The sequence below is a fragment of the Antechinus flavipes genome, chromosome 4 (genome assembly GCF_016432865.1).
Source record: "Antechinus flavipes isolate AdamAnt ecotype Samford, QLD, Australia chromosome 4, AdamAnt_v2, whole genome shotgun sequence".
Classification (NCBI taxonomy): Eukaryota; Metazoa; Chordata; class Mammalia; order Dasyuromorphia; family Dasyuridae; genus Antechinus; species Antechinus flavipes.
The window spans coordinates 409,549,104-409,571,492 of NC_067401.1; the positions used below are offsets into that span (position 1 = coordinate 409,549,104).

General features: G+C 35.2%; 1 protein-coding gene across 2 annotated transcripts; it reads left to right on the top strand.

Moving 5' to 3' along the window:
• The first annotated feature begins 1,293 nt into the window (after positions 1-1,293).
• IVNS1ABP (influenza virus NS1A binding protein) lies at positions 1,294-22,339 on the top strand. Of its 2 annotated transcripts, XM_051998781.1 has the most exons (15): positions 1,294-2,536; positions 9,378-9,616; positions 10,807-10,935; positions 11,345-11,514; positions 11,642-11,717; positions 12,120-12,293; positions 12,898-13,023; positions 14,510-14,617; positions 16,483-16,612; positions 17,050-17,274; positions 17,756-17,877; positions 18,024-18,150; positions 18,388-18,519; positions 18,634-18,807; positions 20,897-22,339. In XM_051998781.1, the coding sequence occupies exons 3-15, from the start codon at positions 10,825-10,827 to the stop codon at positions 21,148-21,150; spliced, it is 1,929 nt and encodes a 642-aa protein (XP_051854741.1). In that variant the 5' UTR covers positions 1,294-2,536; positions 9,378-9,616; positions 10,807-10,824; the 3' UTR covers positions 21,151-22,339. The 2 variants fall into 2 exon arrangements, with proteins under 2 accessions (XP_051854741.1, XP_051854742.1); XM_051998782.1 differs by lacking the exon at positions 1,294-2,536 and having other exon boundaries at positions 7,924-9,616.
• Positions 22,340-22,389: the final 50 nt, after the last annotated feature.

Sequence of the window (22,389 nt, forward strand, 5' to 3'; positions counted from 1 at the left end):
CATTCTCACTATTTCTAACAAATGTATTCTTTACCTAGTATCTTATTAGCCTAGGTTGACATTTATTATACTAGATTGCTAGAAATGATGATATATTAAATAGCCACCTCTTTCCAAAAGTATGAGGGCCATCACATTTTTTTCAAAAAGAAGTTTCACGTTATATTATTAATTTATATAAAAGTCAACACTGCTCTCATCCATAGTTTCAATTGCAAGTTATAAATCGAAGTTTTTGTTTTACTTTAAACAAATATTGTTTTATATAATAAGCAACTGACTATGACCCTTTTTGGGGTTTCCTTGGCAAAAATACTGGAGTGGTTTGCCATTTCCTTCTCTATTTCACTTTACAGATGAGGAAACTGAGGCAAGCAGGGTTAAGTGACTTGCAAACAGTCACACATCTGAGGCTAAATTTGAACTCAGTAAGATGAGACTTTCTTACTAGAGGCCTGCCCAGATCAATCTCTATCTGATTTATTAAATCACTCACACAAAATAAGGTTTCCTTATGAATTTTAAAATGAGAAGCTCTGAAATTTCCATTGTCAAGAAAACTAAAAAAATATTTTCTTCCTCCAATAAATATAAATTCTATTATGTCCAATAAACTGTCAGAACTCTTGGCATCTGGGAAATTATATGAATTCCATTGACCAATCAGTATATAAACAAGAACACATCCAGTCTCTGCTTAAGCACCTTCCCCATTGGGATTAACCAAGCCTTTCATAGGTCACTCATTAGACTCCAATTTGGACTTAACTTTCGCTTCACTAAAACTTCCCTTCAATCAAACAAGTCATTCTCCCCCCCCCCCCAACAATTTCTTAAGTCATTTCCCCTTCAGAATGGGGAAGGGATGAACCAGGTGTTATGAAGTCAAGAAGGTCTCTGAAGCATGATAAAAGGATTTCAAATTTTCCAGAGACATCATAGCACATCACATGTCTGCTGCTCCTCTCCAGACATATAAAGGGTAGAGCCAGTAAAGGATTGTTCCTGTGTCTGTGTAGAGAGCAGAAAGCAGCTCTACACAGAAAAAGTAAGAACCCGTGAGGAGCAAAGATAAGAAGTAAACAGGGTCCAAGGGGCCTGTGTTCTCTTCCAGGACCTGTTCTGCCACAAAACTAGCATTTTGAAGGCCATGTCACTTCTTCCCTCTGCGGTTGGATGAGACGGGATTTGGTCTTTTCCAGTTCCATCGCTAAATTATTTAAGTCCGATCTCGAAATTATGATTTATTATCAATAAATGTTTGATTTGCATACGTTTTAGATGCTTTTTTATATACCCGGTTTTACATGTTTTATATATCCGGCGTCTTGTAAAAATTTATTGGAAAAGAAGTTTAAGCAGCTCTGAATGAGATTAGAATTACACTGAAGTCGGTTCTCTCTTGGACCTCTCTACTCCAAGCCGGTAGGGCAAAAATAAAATAGAACAAAACAAACCACAAATACTGGGTGTAAACAAAAAGCTACAGGATACCTTGCAGCCCAACAGTGTCCAGGCGAGCGCTCCTATCTCAGCTCCTTATCTCAGTTCACTACCCTATCTCCTAGCAGACACACAATTAACAATAATAATGCGAAGGTGTGGATTGGACCCAAGGAAGTTAAAGCAGTTAGGTCCAGGCCCGGGTGTGGCACTGGGAGGAGACGGCGAGTCTGAAGTCCTAATTCTCGGGGGGTGAAAACTAATCTCCAAAATCTGATCCGGGAGGACAGGTAAGGGCTGCCTGCCCAGCTAACTCCTTCGTCCTAGGGCTGGAAAGAACCAGCCTGGGGTTAAGAGTAGGCGGGGAAAGAGCACACAGGTGGAGACTGGTCTAGATATTAAAAAAAAAAAAAAAAAAAAAAAAAAGCTCCTGGAGGGGAAGGGGAGAAGGAGGAGGAAGAGGAATAGCAACAGAAGGCGGTGGCACAACCCACTCTGCCCAGGACCTCGCCCTCACATCACCTTGCACTGACCTAGTGCAGCTGCAGAAGGGATGGAAAGGGGGGAGGGGCGGGGGCGCGAGGGAGGGAGAGAGGCAGGCTCCGGCTCAGGCGGGAGTTGGAAGGAGGGAAGCAGAGTGATTTGTGTGTCGGGCTCTGATTCGCTGAGGGATTCACGCAAGAAGGAGTGGGAGGGGGCAGCGCCAGAAGCGCAGGCGCACGCGGTGACGTGTGGAAGGGGGTGCGGCCAACGCCGGGCGGGAGGCAGCAGTGTCTTCTGGCGCGCGAGGAGGACGGACGTATCTTCTGTGCGAGCTCCCGGGCAGCGGCAGTATCAGCGGCGGTGGCAGCGGCTCTCTCTTCTCTTCCTTCTCTTCTTCGTTTTCCTCCCCAGGGCGGGCGAGCGAACGATCCAGCCCGTGCGGAACTCCTTCCCCGTCTGTCTCTCCCTTTGGCTGACCCTGCCCTCCCTCTCCAATCGCTGCCTCCTTCGCCTCGAGGCGCTTTCCGTTGGGGCCGCTTCCTACTCGCTTCCTCCTGATCCCCCCGAAACTCCAGCGATGAATTTTTTCGTCGTTTCTCAAAGGAACCAGGTAACGTCCGCGGGCGGGATGGGATGGAGAGCGGGGAGAAGGGAGCTTGTGCGGCCAGTCAGAGATCGGGCCGAAGAGGGGATGGCTCAAGGGATGCGGAGCCCGGCCCTGCCTGCCTGGTGTGTGCGGGCAGAAGGCGGAGTGTCGAATCGGTAACACCGGCGCCGGCGATGAGCAGTCCGGGAGAGGCTCAGTCCCGCGCGCTCTTGGCGGGGTTGTCTCGATGCCAGCAAACGAGGAGGGGGCGGGACACATGTGTTGTCTGTCTTCCCCGAAAAAGGGGAAGGTTTATCGGTGTAGGGCTGGAAGGACACGAAGGCCACCTCATTTACGAGGCAGGAAACGGAGGCACGGGATGGTGATCTCCCTCTCCCCGATCTCGGAAGTGCACCTGACGGTCTCTCGGAGCTGTCACCTGCGGGAGCGGCTCCTGCGGTCGCCGCTGCCCGGCCCCCAACTCACGGGGAAGGAGGCGCGGGAACCTCCATCCTTGCTCCCCTGTGTTTCTTTTACCCACAGCGAGGCCAGGGGTCGATGAGGACGCGCCCGGAGTCAGCGGGACATGGGAGAGCTACCCTCCCCGGGTCGGGTTCGCAAGGCGCGGAGCCGCCGGCCCCAGGGCTCCTTTGTTCCCTCCACGTTGCCTGCTTCTCTTGCCAAGCGGAGGGGAAGAGGGGGCGGGAAGAGGCAGCCATCGGCTGCCCTGACGTGTCGGGGCTGATTGATTGGGAAGCCGTCCAATCGCCAGCTGGGGGTGTGCCGCCGGCGGGGTGCCGAGCCTCCCTGCGTGGGGCGCTGGGGCTGCGAAACCGAAGGGGGCCAGCGCCACGCCGGGAGCCGGACCTCGTCTTACATCTGGAGGGTTTGGTTTGGGCGGCCCCCCCACACCTCCTGCCACCCTACTGCTCGAAGGTTTATATTCCAGCCCTGAGGGTCTTAGGAAGCAGTCCTACACCTTGGAACACTTAATAAAATCGTCACGTTTTTTACACGTGGTAGAGGGATGTTAATTTCATAACTGCATATTTTTTAAATCTTCCTTAATTTGTTTCATATATACTATACTATATAAATATAGTATGCATAAATATAGTGTATGTGTATATACACTATATAAAAGTAATGGATGAAAGTGACAATTAAATAACAATTAGATGACAATTAAATTAAAAAGACATTAGGAGCTCCTGAAAGAACACCCTTTTGTATACCCGGATTTCTTTGAATTGTTCACTGTTTTATAATTTGTGATCCGTGGTTAAATAATAGTGAAAAACAACCCAGAACACCTTGACATCACTTCTACACTTTTCGCAGTGTGGGGTTGCTCATCTTAACTAATGATACACTATGGGAAATCCAGAAATTCTATTATCTGTAGAACAATTAGAGTAAAGACCCTGATCTAAGTCATATTTTGTTGAACTAGTCCTTTTTCTAGAAGTCCTGGGAATGAAGAAATAATATTAATAATTTAATTACTATCTTATTTGAGCCATGTCTTCATTGCCTGTAGATGTAAATGTTAATTTGGGGGATCGTGAAAATAGTGCTTTGAGTAATTTGTGTTACTTAGAAGATCTATTTCAGATGGTAATAATTTGATCACTATAGGTAAACTGGATGTGAGTCAGTGACAGGGGAACAGGCTTCCAGCTGTGCTGTTCTTTTTTGTGACATCTTTTAATAGCCTTATGGTAATAATTGTATTAGTTCAATATAGAGTTCAGCTTAGATTTTTTTTAAGGTTATTGCTTTTAAGTTTTCTTTTGGAAATCAATTTCTTCTATTAGAGAATTGATGAATTTGTTCATTGTTAAGAATTGAAGTTGTGTTTTCATAGTTGTTGGATGGCTTTAGGTTATGGGAGAAAGTCAGAATAATGGCCTTTGACTTTGAATGATATAGGTATAAATTGTTACTTGAAACAGAGGTGAAACAGACAGCTTCAACTTTCCATGGCATATTAAAAAATCAAGTACCTCTCCATTTTCTCAGTTTTATCTCTAGATGACTACCTTTATGTGGGAGTTAATTTCCTTCAAGAATATTCTTATGTAATGTTGGTAATAAGCTTTTTTTTTTTTTTAATCAGAGAAAGTCACTAGTTTTAATTCCAAATCTTTTGAGAGTGCTTCAAGGGGGAAAGGAAGGTTGTGGGAAAACCTGAAACCAACCAGCTACTGATTTTCTGCTGGGGGAGATGAGCCGCTATTCTTACCAAGTTTTGGATGTTTTAAACAATTTAAGCTTGTTCCTTGCTGAACCAAATCCTTAACAAGTAAGAATTCTAATCTCCACTTTATCCTTAAGAGAAAGAGTATCTCCTAATAATTAATTCTCCACTGAAAAACAGTGATTACTTGCTCTGACCACACCACCCAAAGGAATACTAAGTAAATAAGACTAAAACAGTTTGTTTTGACTACCATTTTCAGATCTTTGTTTCCCTCTTATTTTATCTTCCTTTGTCTCGTTTCTGTTTTTTTTTTTGCCCCCTCTCTCTATCTTTGTTCATAATTATTCTCTTTTTTTAAACTTTAAAGTAAAGTAGACGGCATACTCAAAGAAAAGTATACTGTATGTAGAGTCTTTGAACTGATATGCATATTAGTGACCTTCCCTAAAAAAATCTTATTCTGGTTTCCTTTTTTTTCTATTCACTATTAATGACCTATATTTTAAATTTATCCAGTCTTTCCATTGAGCTTTATTAGTTTAGTTGCATTCATTTCCATTTCAATTAAAGATGGGTATTCTAGATATATGTTTTGGGTTCTCAAAGAAAGGGGTGAGTATAAGGGCTATTTTCAATCCTTCAAGTTGGGAGAAGTGTGAATAATTTTGTTATTAATGATTTATGAAAAGGGTAAATTGATCCACCCTTGAATTTAAGAAATTGAATTTCTGTTCATATCTTAGAATATGATAAAAATTCATTATGTACAGGGTACAGGAATGGATTCTAAACCTGTGGCTTCTGAATAGAGTTATGTCTTTATTACAAAAATTGTAGACATACACTCTGTGATTTTTGTGGGCTGTTGAGAAATCAAGCTTTTGTCTATTAATACATAATAAAAAGAACTTAGAAAACCACTGTTAGTTTAGTTACAACTTATCTAAGGTAATATAGTTGTCTAGAATTTTTTTTAATTAAATAAAAGAGGGAGCCATACATCACAAAATTTACAAAAAGGCTGAAATTTGTTTTTATCTTAATTGCCATGATAAAAATGTAAATTAAACAAGGATAGAGTATCTCTCTAATTTACTTATGGAGGATGAAAATGAGATAAACGTATAAAAAGCTTTTTTATAAACCTTAACTAATTATGCCATAGTTAATAATCAGTTACTTTTATATTATACATGGGATCACATTGTAAAATCATTGTTACTTTAAAGCATTGGTTCTCAAACTTTTGTTTTCAGTACCTTTATCCTATTAAAAATTATTGAGGATCTCTCCAAAGCGTTTTTATTTATCTGGATTATATTTATAGACATTTACTATAGTGGAAATAAAAACTATTTTTGAATTTGTAGACCCTCTAAAAGGGTTTCAGAGATCACCAGGATTCTCTAGACCATACTTTGAGAACCACTGCTTTAAAGGAATGTTTTTACTCATAACACGGCTACTTCTTGGTATACATTTTTGCTGAGTGTGATAGCTCTGAAAAATAGCAAGTTCACTCTGCAGGCACATTCTGGGTAGCAAAAATCTTGTAATCAGAAGACAATAGTTGCATCTCAATGACTTTAAAATATTGAGTCTTATTTCTGGATATGTTCACCTTTAAATGATAAGTTTTCACATTGAAAAAATATGTGCTATATTGTATCTAGGATATACTGTAACCTACTTAACATGTAAAGGACTGCTTGCCATCTGGGGGAGGGGGTGGAAAGAGGGAGGGGGAAAATCGGAACAGAAGTGAGTGCAAGGGATAATGTTGTAAAAAATTACCCTGGCATGGGTTCTATCAATAAAAAGTTATTAAAAAAAAAACGAACCTTTCAAATTAAAAAAAAAAAGAAAAGTAAATATATGTGCCATGTATATTTGCTATAAAAAATACTTTACAGAACCATATTAAAAAATAGGGGGTTCCTTCATAATTTTCGTTAATGTAAATGCTTATAAAAGCTTTGATTATAGTCTAAAAATTTAGTGTGCTCTTAACTTGAACCTAGCTTTGTCTTGTATTATTTAAAGGGAACTAGTTTGCAATCTAGAATCTTAGAGCTGATTTCCCCATTTCATTATAAAATTTCCCTATATGTTGTGAGGTTTCTGAGTAAGTCTTATAAGATGTGCATATGTCAGTATTAATCAAAAAGCTTGTCTTCCTACAAATTGTAGTTTAAAAAAATGATCAAAAACTAATTAAGATTTTCTAGGGATCATCTAGTTTATTCTTTTGTTTGACTATTTTTTTTTCCAAGTAAAATTTTCTTTTCAGTGGTCATGGGATGATCTGATATCGACTAATGTTTCCTTGACTTATAAGCTCAGTTTCACATCCAAGAAAAGTTGCTAGGGCAGTAAAGTTCAATTAGGGGCTTCCTTCCCCATTTCCAATAAATGGTTGAGACATGTCACTAAAATGAATGTTTACATATTCTGAAAATTTTATACAATGTACAGACAATGCTCTTGTGGAAAAACAAAAAAACTAAATTTGTTAAACCAAGAATGAATGAAAGATAATGTCTTATTACTTGACACAGATAAAGGGAATTTAACATTCATTTAGTTAAATTTTTTTGTAGTTATTGGTCTTAATCGTTGTAAGTTTTATGGATGTCAATTGATATTAAAAATTAGTATCATTTGTTTTTTATATGTTATGCTTAAGATTATCTTGTGGTTCATTTCATTAAACTGGAATAATGGCAGACAGAGCTCTGGGCACTTGTAATCAGTTATAAGAAAACTTCTACTGAAGTAGTTTGTAATACTACTAGTTCACATGACATGTAATATATACTCTATGGAGAAATGGTAACTATAATATGTGATATATCTTACATTTGTGTAAAAAGATTTGAATTTTAAGAAAATTATAAGAAATAACCATCATTATATTGTTAAAGAAGCAAACTATTACCTATTCATATATTCAGACTTGCATGTAGATCAGCCTCTGAATCAATACCTAGATCCAAATATTTTTCTCTAGCTACCTACTAAAGAAATTCAGTGATAACTTATAGAAAGCCTTATTGATTAGAAAGTCTTGCTGAACCTGAAATCTGCTTTTCTATGACTTATAGGTATTGTTCCTAGTTTTCTCCTATGGAGCTAAGCATGATAAATATGTTTGTCACAATGACTCTGATGTTTTCCTTTACTCTTTTCTAAATTCCTTCATTTGGCATAGCCACACAGTTTTAGATGTGTTTCATATGTGTTGATTTCTCTTCTAAATGACAAGATGAGAATTTAATCTGTTTGAATAATGCTTCATATACAATCCTTTAACTATTTTCATGTTGTCTGCTTGTGGTACTTTAGAATTTCATATCTTTCTGCACATCCCAAAGGCATCTGCACTCTCCATTAAATGTTGTTTTTCCTCAGAATTCAGTCACCTTCAAAAAAAACAAACAAACAAACTAGAGAATGAAGGGGCTGCAGATTGCCACTTTAATACACTAAATTGTGAATTGATCAGCCCATTCTGGAAATCACTTTAGAATTATGCTCAATAAATGACTAAAATACCCATATCCTTTAACTCCAAGATCCCACTGTAAGACATAGATGTCTAAAGACAAAAAGAGAAGTTCCATATATACCAGTAAGTCATAGCTGCGTTTTTTGAGGTTGCAAAGAAGAGAAAAAAGATACATAGTTCTGATTGGAGTAAGTTGGGACATGGATTTAGGATATTTAACAAAATAACAAGATGATAAAACGTAGATAACGTCACATTTTAAAACTGTTTGAATTTGATACCATTAGCAATACCATGGGGTTAAATGACTAACCAAGGTCACTGCTTGCATTTATTGAAAGTAAATCTTCCTGGCTTTGAGCTCTGCTCTGTATATCACATGTTGATTGGAGAATAGCTAAACAAATCGTGGCATAAAAAACAGTGCAATATTATGTGCCATAAAAAGTGATGACTATGAAAAATTCAGAGAAGCCCTGGAAGATTTATATGAACAGTGAAGAAAGCAACTCCAGAAAAACAGTATACAAAACGATTGCAACAATGTAAATGTTTAAAAAAACTATCTACATATGATCAAGAGTGACTCCAGAGAAGAGAAACTGCCCCCTGCCTTTAAAAAGTTATAGAAAGGACTGTGGGTATAGACGTAGGCTGTTGGAGTAAGTTGGTAAAAAAAAAAAAAAAAAAAAAAGAAGAAGAAGAAGAAGAAGAAAAAAGTTGGTTAATTTTGGAAATTTTTTAAAAATTTGCATTGTAAAAAGAAATGACTGGCTATATAAGGGAAGGATATAATTAGGAATGAAAAAAAAATTAAAGAGTGTGCTCATAAATATATTTTTCCTAATTCTTAGTAGGAAAAAATATTGAAGTGAGCATATATTTCTTTTGTTTGTAGAATTTCCCCAAACTCAAGGATTATTGGATTTTGAAAAGAATTATCATTTATAGAACAAATAATTAATAGAATCAGGTGGGGGGGATTAGGAAGGAAATTCAAGTCAGTTAATTTTTGAGTTTGAGACATTGTTATATGTAATCTTGCATTTGATGCTAAATCAGTTGTTTGTTTTTTTAAAGGTTGCTTATATTTTGAGATTGTAAACTCTTGGCAGAACTTTAATTTGTCTTAAAAAAAAAAACCTCTCTTACAGATTATGATGCATGATTATCACAGAAGAAATTCATGTCTATAGCTTTTAAGGACTTGATTACATCATTTTCAAGCCTGATAGTTTTGGAATCACCATTGCAGCTTTAAACACATCTGCCTTTATTCAGCCCCCTGTCTTCATACAAGAAGATACAGAATCGTGTGCTGCATTTTCACACTCCAGTTCCCTTGGATTATTAACAAATCTCCTGGCATAAATTCTCACAAATATATTAGTAGGTAAGTAAAAGTTTAATACCTGAAGAGACTTTAAATGCAGAACACTGACGTTTTGCTATAAAATCTGTTATATATATTCTGTTATATATCTGTTATATATATATATTCCGTTATATATATATATATATATATTCATTTCACTCCCAAATTGTTGAATATTTCTCATTGACAACATTAGGAATATGAATTCTTTGATATCATTTAAGTTATACCAAATGTGTCAGTATTTTAAACTTCAGTGACTGAAAAATAAAAATCTATTTTGATATTTACTTCAGTGATCTAATTTTTTTTAATTTTTTATTCTATTTTTATAAGTAGAATTTTAGCATTCATTTTTTTTAATGCAGGTAAATGAAAAAATATATATACCTTTGGCAAATGAATTTTTACTTTATAAAGTAAAGATGATTTTAGATTACATAGAATATAAAAGTTTAATTTAGCTGCTAAAAGCTATAGTTCTAGAGATTTATTAAATTGTTAAAAAAATTTTAAGTAGGCTATATGTATGAATAGAGTTATTCATTGATTTTTTTTTCTTCCATTTGTATTGTCTCAAGATTTTGAGCTAAAAGGGATTTCTGTGTCTAGGTCATAACCCTTCGTTTGACAATGATGAAATCTGAGTCCCAAATTGAGGAGCAAATGACATTGTCAAGATTATAAAGTCAAAAGTGGCAGGGCTTCTGGGTATATGACCAGATGATTTTCTGTGACATCTTAACTTAAAATGACTCTATGGAATTAAGCAGAGAGGAGGAAAGAAAGGAAAAAGAATTAGAGGATATTTCTAGTTTTAGATTAGGAAGTTCTTTTTCATTGTAGGTTGTGATAAATCAGGACAAGAGTTCAGAGTTTCCTTCTTAAAAGAAGGGATAGTTAACAGGGATGGAAACCTGAAAGTGGTCCTCATCTCTCTAGTCATTCTGCTTGCTAGCCTTTAAGATTAAGGGATAGGGATAGATTGGTCTTCATTGGTTTGGGACATTTTGTTAACCATGCTTTGCTGCATTGTTTGGAATATATTTTTATATTCCATGAAATGTACATGGTAATTTAAGGCTATCCTACTTGAATAAAATAGGATTTATAAAAAGGTATTAGTCTTTTGTGTAACAAAATTGTTAATTCTTTTAAATGGTTATTTTCTAGGAAGAAAAAAATAACAAATGTTTTCTTTCTCTCAGCCAAACCTACATTTAAAAATGATTCCCAATGGATATTTAATGTTTGAAGATGAAAATTTTATTGAGTCTTCAGTTGCCAAATTAAATGCTTTGAGAAAAAGTGGCCAATTCTGTGATGTTCGACTTCAGGTACTTAAAATTTGATTATTGGAGTGAAGTGGAGGTATAAGTAAGAGTAGGCTAAGCCAGTCTGGTATATTCCCTAAATGGCATTAATATAGGGAACTACTCGGGAGCTGGGGACAACTGAGTTGCTTAAATAGGAGGTCAGAGACTATCAGAAATCAGGTTCCTTTATCTGGCTTGGGCAATATATGGAGACAGTTCTTTTTAAAAAAAAATAACGAAGACATATATTTTTTATTGCCAGGTCACAAAAATTTCCAGACTTAATATATTTTCCATAAAAGACATTTACAAAGTATACTTTGAGAACAGATAACTTGGGGGAAAATTGAGAGAATTGAATATTACATAATGATTTGTTGGTAAGATGTTATCTAATAAATTTCTGATTGTAATTCTTTATAATCTTAAGGTCTGTGGGCATGAGATGTTGGCACACAGAGCAGTGTTGGCTTGCTGCAGTCCCTACTTATTTGAAATCTTCAATAGTGATAGTGATCCTCATGGAGTTTCTCATGTTAAATTTGACGATCTCAATCCAGAAGCCGTTGAAGTTTTGTTGAATTATGCCTACACTGCTCAGTAAGTACTTTCTATCACATGGAAGTAAGCTTCCATATCAGAATTTTGAAATTTCTAATTTAAAACATGTGTTCTATAAACCTTAATATGGATATACTATAATGGACCTTTGAATTTTTTTTAATAGATTGAAAGCTGATAAGGAGTTAGTAAAAGATGTTTATTCTGCAGCTAAGAAGCTAAAGATGGACAGAGTAAAGCAGGTACAGTCTTATTTATATAAGGAGAATTCAGTGTTGCTCTGATCTTAGTCATGTGCATAACTTTGAAAATTTTCACAAGGAAGTATGCTTGTAGATCCTTGACAGAGATAATTGCTTAATAGAAATGAAAATAAATTTGGGGCTTTCTTTGTTGTTTGGGATCTGTGGTTAAACCAAAAAACTTTTAATAGGCTAGGTTCCAGGTCATACTCTTCCCATCTCAGAGGCCTTTCTAGCTTATGGGAAAATCCTTTAAACATCAACATATATATATCTTGCCTTTTCTGTTCTCTGGAGCTATTACTGGCTTTTTCAAGATTTACTATTGAAAAGTATAGGTTACAAATTCACAGAGAAGTTGTGAAATATTCCTATATTTGCATATCCTTATTTTTTTCAAAGGTTTGTGGTGACTATTTGCTATCCAGGATGGATGTTTCAAGCTGTATCTCTTACCGGAATTTTGCAAGTTGCATGGGAGACTCACGTTTGTTGAATAAAGTTGATGTTTATATCCAGGAACACCTATTACAAATTTCAGAAGAAGAGGAATTTCTTAAACTTCCACGGCTAAAAGTAAGAAGAAAAATAAAAATTATCCTGCCTGCTTCATTTTTTTTTTTTTAAGTTTTGTACCCTTCAGGTCATTTGCAGATAAGGTTTTTAGAAACAAAGAAAGCAAAATAAAATAGTTTTTAAAAACTGTTATAAATAGTTCTTACCTGTCCCAATGAAAGGAGTGTAATACATTTTCTCAGCCTGGCTTGTGGTCAAGATTATTAGTGACTAGTTTCACTTTAGTTCAGTATCCAGTTTTTTTTTTTTGTTTTGTTTTTAGAAGCATATTATGCTCTACCATTATACACCTATATACTAGAAAAATGGTACAAAAGTGTATTTCAAAGATTGTAAAAATCATTCAAGTGAAATGATTTTATCTTAATATCTGGCTGAGTATCTTTTTTCCTGTTTTTCTCAAATTTTATCTGTTTTTCTTTAAAAAGGAGTGCAGTTTTTAATTAAATGTAGAAAAAAAGTTTTAGGTAGAATAAACATGAAAAATTGGTTTTAACATACTTTTGCAATAGAAACTCATACAATAAGTAGAACTTAGAATTCTTATTGACAAACTGGGCACTAAAACATATTTTAATGATTATTTTCTTTTTTGGAACTCTAGTTGGAGGTCATGCTTGAAGACAATGTCTGCCTACCTAGCAATGGCAAATTATATACAAAGGTAATCAACTGGGTGCAGCGTAGCATCTGGGAGAATGGAGACAGTCTGGAAGAGCTGATGGAAGAGGTTAGTTTTTAAGTAAATGGGATTAAACAATTCTTTAAAGTTAAGTTGCTTTGACATGAAGGATTCCCTTTCATTTTTATTTTATAACCATGACCCTAAAGAATTTAAATTTTGCTGTAGGTACCCCTAAGCTGAGAAACAGGGGGGGTGTCCAGGTGAGCTGAATGAACTGTTCAGTCTGGTCTTCTGCTTTCTTTTATTTTTTTTCTTTGCTCATTATGTGCTGATAACTTTCTTTAAAGTAGCATGTAATTTGCTTTAGAAATGGGGAGGTGGTACTGAAATTTCTGTAGATTCTTAATGTTTCTTTCACAGGTTTTTGCTTTAAATATGAAAAGTAGGTAAAAGCTTCTAATGGTTGTTCCTCCCCATTGATTTATCTCCCTATAGGTTTATTAACAAAACTAGGATACCCAAGACTGAAGAAACAAGAAGAAACCTCAAGTGTATTGACACGTACAGAAGCAGCAGTCCTGCCCCAGTTCTCCTAAGAAAAATCCGCTGTGGGCAGAGAGCGATGATGATTTAATGGTGTTTACTCCTTTACAGGATTCTTTTCTTTAAAGCTTTATGTCTTTTCATTGGTGTTATTCATGCATACCTCTAAACTTCTCTTGGGCCACTTTTTCTTAAGATCCCCAACGATCCCCTAAACAAACACACATATGCACCAAAGCCTAAAATATTAATGAAGGAGACTTGGAAAAATTTTTTCCTTAAGGACACTCTGCACTTAATTGCTCAATTGTAGCATTTCCACCGAAGCTAGATAATATGATAAAGACATAAGCCTAAGAGACTTTTGAAAAAAAACACCTTGTGTCATTTATGTTCTCAGTTGATCTTCTGCCTTGCCACTTGTTATTTGGCTGCTTTAGTAATGTATTATTGCATGCTCTCACATTTTTTTCTGTTTTGGGGCTTGGGAATTGAATTTTTTTAAAGTTCACTTTTGTTGGCATTTTTCATCCTGCCCAAGAGGAAATTGTTGTACATGGGAAAAGAGCTTATTTTCAGGGAGTAAAACCCTAATGTGTGATTGTGTATCTGTATATTACTCAAGATCCTGTATATTGTGCTTTTATACTTTCTCTCTTAATGTTACATCAAAAATGCTAATAATTGTTAGGAGTCATGAAAAATGAAAATTTCTTTCAAGCAGAACAAGCCAAGGATTCTTAAGCCAGTATTGGAAGATTTTTATTAAAAAAAAAAAAAAAAAAAAAAGGTTTTTTTTCTTTTTTTTTTTTCCTTTTTTCCTTTTTTTTCCCTTTTTCTTTTTTTTTCCCTTTTTCTTTTTTCTTTTTTTTTTCTTTTTTTACCATCATGACTTGTATTTTTCTTTTAATTTGTGATTTTGCCAGAGTGAGATATCAAGAGGCACACTCACTGGAGGTTCCCTTGTGGAGTCTTTGTATTCTACCTAATAGGAGAGTAGTTATGGTGACAAGAGCCACCACATGGGTATTCTATTGCTGTTTTGCAGGTTCAAACGTTGTACTACTCAGCTGATCACAAGCTGCTTGATGGGAATCTACTAGATGGACAGGCTGAGGTGTTTGGCAGTGATGATGACCACATTCAGTTTGTGCAGGTACACATTGCAGAGTTGGAGGTAACTGCAGGTTAAAATTTGATAGTAAACTTTATAGCACACCTAAAAATACTTTTTTTTCTGGTAAAGAAAGTAAAGCAGCAGAATTTTTTATATTACAGACAGTTTGTATTTGGCAGAAAGACATTTGTGGACATGGGAGTATGTTTATTCATGCCTTTCCCAGGTGGTAATCAGTAGCCAATCTGGGTTTCCATTTGGATTCTTCCCCCTAAATTAAGATTTGCAAATAAGACAAAGGGCTGTTTAAATGATGTAATGAAAGAATAGTGACAGTGAAAATTGGGGTTTTGTATTAGGATAAGTTAGCATGTTATAAATTAGTGCTAGAGACTTGAGACTATAAAAAGGTGTTTTGAGCCTTGTAGCCAGATGATTGATCTTGTGGACATTTAAGAAATTTTAGACATGTTTCTTAGCATGTAGTGTTTGGTCTTTTAATGTGTGAGCTTATAATGACATAGTTTGGAGATGGATCATGTCATAAATAGCAAATCATAATGAACAGTATATAGATATCAGAACCATAAAGAATGATAAAACTTAAATTCTTTTGCATACTAAGAAGTAATTCTCTAAATCAATCAATATGGAGAAACTTGGTTATTAATTCCAGTGTGCCTCTTGCATTATATTATTTACAAGTTCATTGCTTTTACAAATTATCCCTAGTCTCTTTATTTTTTATTGCCTTTTTTCAACATACAAACTTTACTCCAAATATTAATCAAGATATTCAATTTAAATGAACAGAATTACATTTGGATGACTTGAAATAATGATAACAAGTGTTAAAGATACGATTCATTTTTGGCTGTGTGGAATGATTTTTATTGAAAAACTCATGAATTTTATCAGGTCAAATGAAATCTTCATTTATAGAAATTTATGTCAGAATGTTAAGTTAACTCTGTACTCTGATCATCATAAAAATAAAGGCTGGCTGAAGTAAAAATTATTATGTTAGAGGTATTCAAACCAGCACTGTGGATTTGTAGCAGTTCAGACTTCATATGTCCGTAAATGGAGTCATGTTCTCATGCAATTATAATTCCTGACATGGCTTCTATAGCTTGATCAGGCTTGTGGGAAATCTTGCACAATGCTCTATGGTATTAACTTATAGGTTCACAGCTGCTAGAAGATAGGCTTATTATTACTTGCCTCTGTATATAGTTGCAGTGATACTTGGGGTCACTGATTTAGAACTAGAAGAAACTTCTATTCCTCATTTAAGAGATGAGAAAAGGCCAAAAGAAATCACTTGCCCAAGTTCGCACAGGTAGCAGTATCAGAGCTGGGAGTTGAACACAAGTCCTCTTATTAAATTCTTTCCATTGAAAATCTGTTAATTCTACCTGGCACTGTGCTTAGAGGCATTGCATGTATTCCTTCCTTATTGAATGGAAACATTAATTTAGTCTTTTACACATCTGTAAAATAAATTCTATGAGCTCATAATGTGTACCAGATGTATCTTCTATTCCCTTTTGCCTTTGAGATTTTCATGCTTTAAACATAAAGTTGTCAGAATATTTCCTTGTTCGAATTATTAAGTATATTCTTACTTGTGGCTAGTTCCTTAAATATTAAATTGGCTATTGTTTTTTGACTTGTCTTAAGATACAGTGGTTCTTTTATGAAGCGAACACTTAACATAGGTGTGCAAGTAAAATTGTCAGTGGTTAGAAAGTGGGTTTGTTTAAATTTAGGTGTGCTATGAATGACGTACATAGGTCGTTGATTTTAGAATCATGTTTTCCTTCATAATGGCTCAGAGGCACAGAGGTAGTTCAGTGTGTGGTCTTTGGCTAGGTTTCTGTAGCTCCCTTTTGATTTTGCAGAAAAAGCCACCACGTGAGAATGGCCACAAGCAGATAAGTAGCAGTTCAACTGGATGTGTCTCTTCTCCAAATGCTACGGTACAAAGTCCTAAACATGAATGGAAAATTGTTGCTTCAGAAAAGACTTCAAGTAAGTATATAAAAATTGATGAATTGCCCTATTGAGTAGCAAAATTTTCTTACTGATTTGGGAAGAAAAAACTTCCCTCCAAATTAATTGTTAATATTTTGTATATTTTAAAACATCTTAACATACATATTAAATAGTATGTATAAATAATGGATTTCAAAACTGAAATTACAAGGAGATGAGTTTTGTAAAATAGAATTCCTTCCACTATCCATCCCTCCTAAGAAAGCCATTCCACATTATATATTTTTTCCCTAAAAATGAAAAAAAAGAGGAGTGAAAAAAAATTTTTTTAAATCTGAAAAAATCTATGTTCCATACAAGTAAACATCCCCACCTTTCTGCAAAAGAATGAAATAGGGGGTACTGTCTCACCTGTTTGGGGAGATCATGTTTGTTGAGGTGTAGTTTTTAATGCCAAGTTCTTGTGCTTGCAGATAATACTTACTTGTGTCTTGCTGTGCTGGATGGTGTATTCTGTGTAATTTTCCTTCATGGACGCAACAGTCCACAGAGTTCACCAACAAGTACTCCACGACTGATTAAAAGTTTAAGTTTTGAGTTGCAACCAGATGGCCCGGTAGAAAAGCCCATGTCTCCCATGCACTATGCTCGATCTGGTCTAGGAACAGCCGAATTGAATGGCAAACTGATAGCTGCAGGTAAGTTAACCTGAGAAACACTTTACATGTAGAAGCCTAGTGAAGTTTATAATGGATATTAGGATATTAGGTATGTTGCTAGTGAAAGCTGAATCCTGTTGTTGGTTAAGAATGTTTACTGCTTCCTCATGATTTATTCTGAATACTGCCCATTCTTGCCTGTGGAAAGAAGCTATTGATAAATGTTCTTGCCTTTTGTCCAACAATCATAAGTTGAGACTTTGATTTAAAAAACAGTTCAACTAGTGTGGGAATAGAAATGAATTGTTTTCCCTCTTATTCTAATTTTCAATCCAAGAATAAACGGTAGATTTATTTAAGAATTAAATCTACTTCTATAGCAGACATGTAGTTAAAGCTTCAAAAATAAGTGCATTCTGTTATGTGTGCATATTCCAAGAAACATTTGAAGGAATTCTGAGCTCAGCAATATATTGAATTGTTTACTACTTTGATAGTAAATGTTGTCTCATCCTTTCAGGTGGCTACAACAGAGAAGAATGTCTTCGCACAGTTGAATGCTATGATCCACATACAGATCATTGGTCCTTCTTGGCTCCCATGAGAACACCAAGAGCCCGGTTTCAAATGGCAGTGTTAATGGTAATTGAGTTGATCCCACAATATGTAGTAGAGACCATTATTTTTTTAGTCTCTCCTTGTGACTTGGGAATTGATTGAAATTCTGTAGTCTTGAGTTAGTTGAAATTTTAAACAGATGAGATTGAAATAATTTGTTTGTTTCCTAGGGCCAGCTCTATGTGGTTGGTGGTTCAAATGGCCACTCTGATGACCTGAGTTGTGGAGAGATGTATGATCCAAACATAGATGACTGGATTCAAGTTCCTGAATTGAGAACAAACCGTTGTAATGCAGGTACATTATTTTTTGTCCAAGTAAAGGTTTTTTGTTTTATTTTACTTTATTTATTTTGCTGAGGCAATTGGGGTTAAGTGGCTTGCCCAGGGTCACACAGGAAGTATTGCGTAAAACTCGATTTGAACTCTGGTCCTCCTGACTTCTGGGCTGGTACTCTATCCACTGTGCCATCTTGCTGCCCTGATACTTGAATTTTAGAAATAGCTTATAATTGTTTCTTTCCTTGAAATATAGGGGTCTGTGCTTTGAATGGAAAACTATACATTCTTGGTGGCTCTGATCCATATGGTCAGAAAGGACTAAAAAATTGTGATGTGTTTGATCCTGTAACAAAGTCATGGACCAGCTGCGCTCCCCTTAACATTCGTAAGTTGGTGGTATTCATATTTTTTAAGGCAGATTTACTTAAGTTCCTTTGAAATAAATCCTCGGGGAATTTTAGTAATAAGGTGATAACACTAGTTTAATTTGCTTTTATAGGTAGACACCAATCAGCAGTATGTGAGCTTAGTGGTTATTTATACATAATTGGAGGAGCTGAGTCTTGGAATTGCTTGAATACAGTAGAACGCTACAACCCAGAGAATAACACCTGGACACTGATTGCATCTATGAATGTGGCTAGACGTGGAGCTGGAGTAGCTGTTCATAATGGTGAGTGTTTTCCTTTCTACCAAGATGTCAGTGATCATAGCTGAAAAACAATGAAATTAGTGTTGCCATAACCAACTTTAAAGAAAGCAAAAATTCTTCTGTCTCTAATTACATGTTGAAAGGGAGGTTCCTTTTGTTTATGAGTTGAATACTGGTTCCCTTCTATTTCTCAGTGGTTAATATACATGTGAGTCAATTTGGTAGCTTCCAAAAATTCCATAGATCCAAATAATTTTTATAATTCAAATTTAGAGACAAAAGAATACTCAACAAACTCTGTATCTTCCACTATTATATACTTAAAAATAACTACAAATTTCAATATGAAAGGAATAGATTTTTAAAGTCATTAATTTGATTCTTTGTTAAAGGAGAAATTTTTTTATAAAAAGGTCTTAATCCTTTCTCAGTTTGAAATGACATTTAGTAATTTTATAAGGGAGTTGTGATTTTAAAATGGCATATGAACACATGAAGAATAAAATGGGGAAAGGGAACAAAATGATCATTTCAGATGAGGCAGTAATACACCAATACTGTCAAGAGGCACAAAATGAGAAATAATATACTCTGATATTGAAAAAATTGTTTATTTATATATATATATGTATGTATATATGTGTGTGTGTGTATATACACACTCCCCTACTTTTACATCATTACCATTATATATATATATATATATATATATATATATATATATATATATATATATATATATATATAATGGTAATGTTGTAAAAGTAGGGGGGGGGGGAGTAAGAAGATAAACCACAAAGTGCTGGAAAACCTAAATGACACTTAACCTTGTGAATGGGAATTTTAAAGAATATGCATATTTTAGCATTTTTTACCCAGAGAACTAAAAAAAAAAGCACAGATCCTTTAGAGAAACAATAGAGATAATTTATTATTGCCAATATATAATCACCAAAGAGCAAAAGATAAAGCTTTGATTGGAGATTAGATTATAACAGATCAATTTGTGAGAACATAACAATTTACAGAGTGAATAATGCAGTCCAAGAAAATTTATATCCTAATTTTATGTATATAAGTAATGTGAATCATAAGAATCTTTTTGTCAAAAGTTAAAGGGAAAATGAAAACGTCTTTTTTCTGTTTGAATTAATTTTTTTTTAGATGTATTAATTGCTTGCTTGTGAGGAGAGAGAGTACACCAAGGACTGGATCAGATTTGGGGGGGTAGGGGGGAAGAGGAAATGGTAGGTAGGGAATAAACTCTTTAGATTGCAGATCCATTGCAGTTTTACGTATCATTCACAAAAAACTTTGGGATTTGGATTGATAAAATTTGCTTTTAAAAATACTATAATTTAGAATGGCCCAACATAATCTAGGCAGTAATCCAGGAGTTAGTATATTTAGCTTCAATGAGAAAAAGAATTTTATGAAATCGTAATGATACAGGTTAATGCCTTAAGCATCCAATAATTGTCTGTGGTCTTTCTATGTGACTTAAAATCTATAAATTAAAGCCATTTTTCCTCCTATTCAGTTTCTGTGTATAATTTAACCTACTTTCTTTTTTTTTTTTAATTTAAATTTTATTTTATTTAATAATAACTTTGTATTGACAGAATCCATGCCAGGGTAATTTTTTACAATATTATCCCTTGCACTCGCTTATGTTTCGTTTTTTCCCCTCCCTCCCTCCAACCCCCCCCCCAAGATGGCAAGCAGTCCTATATATGTTAAGTATGTTGCAGTATATCCTAGATATAATACATATTTGCAGAACCGAACAGTTCTCCTGAATTTAACCTACTTTCGACTAAACAAACCCTCTTAATGTTTTCTCAGGAATTTTTGGTTCTTTGGAGTCTTGATCTCATTATCATCCTTTCTAAAATGCAGAGATTAAAACTGAATTGATACTTTAATAACGGTCAAGAAGAATCACTTCCAAAATAGTTATTCCATAAGTTAAAAAGAATAATGCATTTGAATCGCTAAGATTCTGGCTTCCCTTCAGATTTTTGTTCATTGTGTCTCTGCTATGGGTACTTTTATACAGCAGTCATTTGTATTTGCTCCTATTGATAACTTTTTGGCATTTCTCTTTTAGGAAAGCTATTTGTTGGTGGAGGCTTTGATGGTTCTCATGCTGTCAGTTGTGTAGAGATGTATGATCCAGCTAGAAATGAATGGAAGATGATGGGAAACATGACTTCACCAAGGAGCAACGCTGGCATTGTCGCTGTGGGGAACACCATTTATGCAGTGGGAGGATTTGATGGCAATGAATTCCTGAATACTGTGGAAGTCTATAACCCTGAGTCAAATGAATGGAGCCCCTATACAAGGCTTTTCCAATTTTAACAATTTTAAGGCCCTTTCCAAACTAACAGGCTTAGTGATGTAATTGTGTTTAGTAGAGGTACAGTTGTGAATAGGGTGGGATCGGGGGTGGGGGAGGGTATATAGAAGTTGCTAACAGCAACACAAAGCTTTTGCATATTGCATACTATAATATGTGCTGTACATAATTTTTTGTGTTTATTTGAAAAGAATGCCAACATGAAGGTTTGTTTTGTGTATTTTTAGAATTTTTTTGGTTACTTTTATCTTTTTGAAAGTTGACATTGTAAAAAAAAAAAATAAACTTAAGAATTGATTGGGCATATCATTTCAAGAGTTTCCCTCTTCTCCACATTTGTTTTGCCAATTTGCACATGAAATGACTTTCTCCTTTGAATGTGTTTTATGGGGCAAGAGGGAATAAGGTATTGGGATGTCAGCAAATTTTTTTTCCCAGGCCCCTTTTTTCAATAACAATTCTAACAAAAAAAAAATCCTTATTTAAATATATTACAATGCTATTTTTTTTAAAGAAAGCTGACATGCCTAACAAGAATTAATCTTTTATGATTGCCTTTTTATAAAAACTTTTTATATTCTCAGCAGAGTACTTTTATCTGTTGATATGAAAAGTGGCAGATTCAAATTATTGAAGCAGAGGGAGAATCTTAGAATGGGCCAAGAGGAAGGCTTTTCCTTCAACTCCTAGAATGCTAACTTCTAAGCCTTGGCCTCAGCTGCAACTTTTTTTGTTGTTTTGTTTTGTTTGTATGCAACACTTTCATTATTTGAATAGGGTTCTGAACAGTAACATAGCTGATTACAATAGAGTGGAAATAATTCTGGCTTTAAGTATTTTGATTTGGGTTGAGGAGTATTTTGTACAAGACTCATTTAAGCTAAGTGAAAGATAGTGAAATGTTTTCTTTTCAAAGTAATCATCTTAAATAGTACAATTAATCCCCAAATGGCAGCCCTTGCTCATGAAATATTTAATGCACACTCTACTAGTTTTTTGGAAACAACCTTAAGCAGAACTATGTTTTTGTTTTATGGATAAATTTGGGATACTTGGGTGTCTAATGTGTAATGCTGCACATCTAACCAAGGTGCCAAAATTGGCACTTTCTAATGCTTTACTGCTGATGCAAACACATTAAAGGTACCTTGCAGGAAATCCTTGTACCATGGAATTAAAATCAGAACATGATTGTTTGTGTACTTATTTCCTTAGTATCTGTTGTATGCTTATGAAGAATG

Bases quoted from the DNA above. Each gene is read 5' to 3' on its own strand.
- IVNS1ABP (XM_051998781.1), top strand. From the start codon at position 10,825: ATGATTCCCAATGGATATTTAATGTTTGAAGATGAAAATTTTATTGAG. The intron at 16,613-17,049 runs GTAAGTATATAA...TTGTGCTTGCAG, and splicing joins TGCTTCAGAAAAGACTTCAA to ATAATACTTACTTGTGTCTT. The intron at 18,520-18,633 runs GTAAGTTGGTGG...TTGCTTTTATAG, and splicing joins CTGCGCTCCCCTTAACATTC to GTAGACACCAATCAGCAGTA.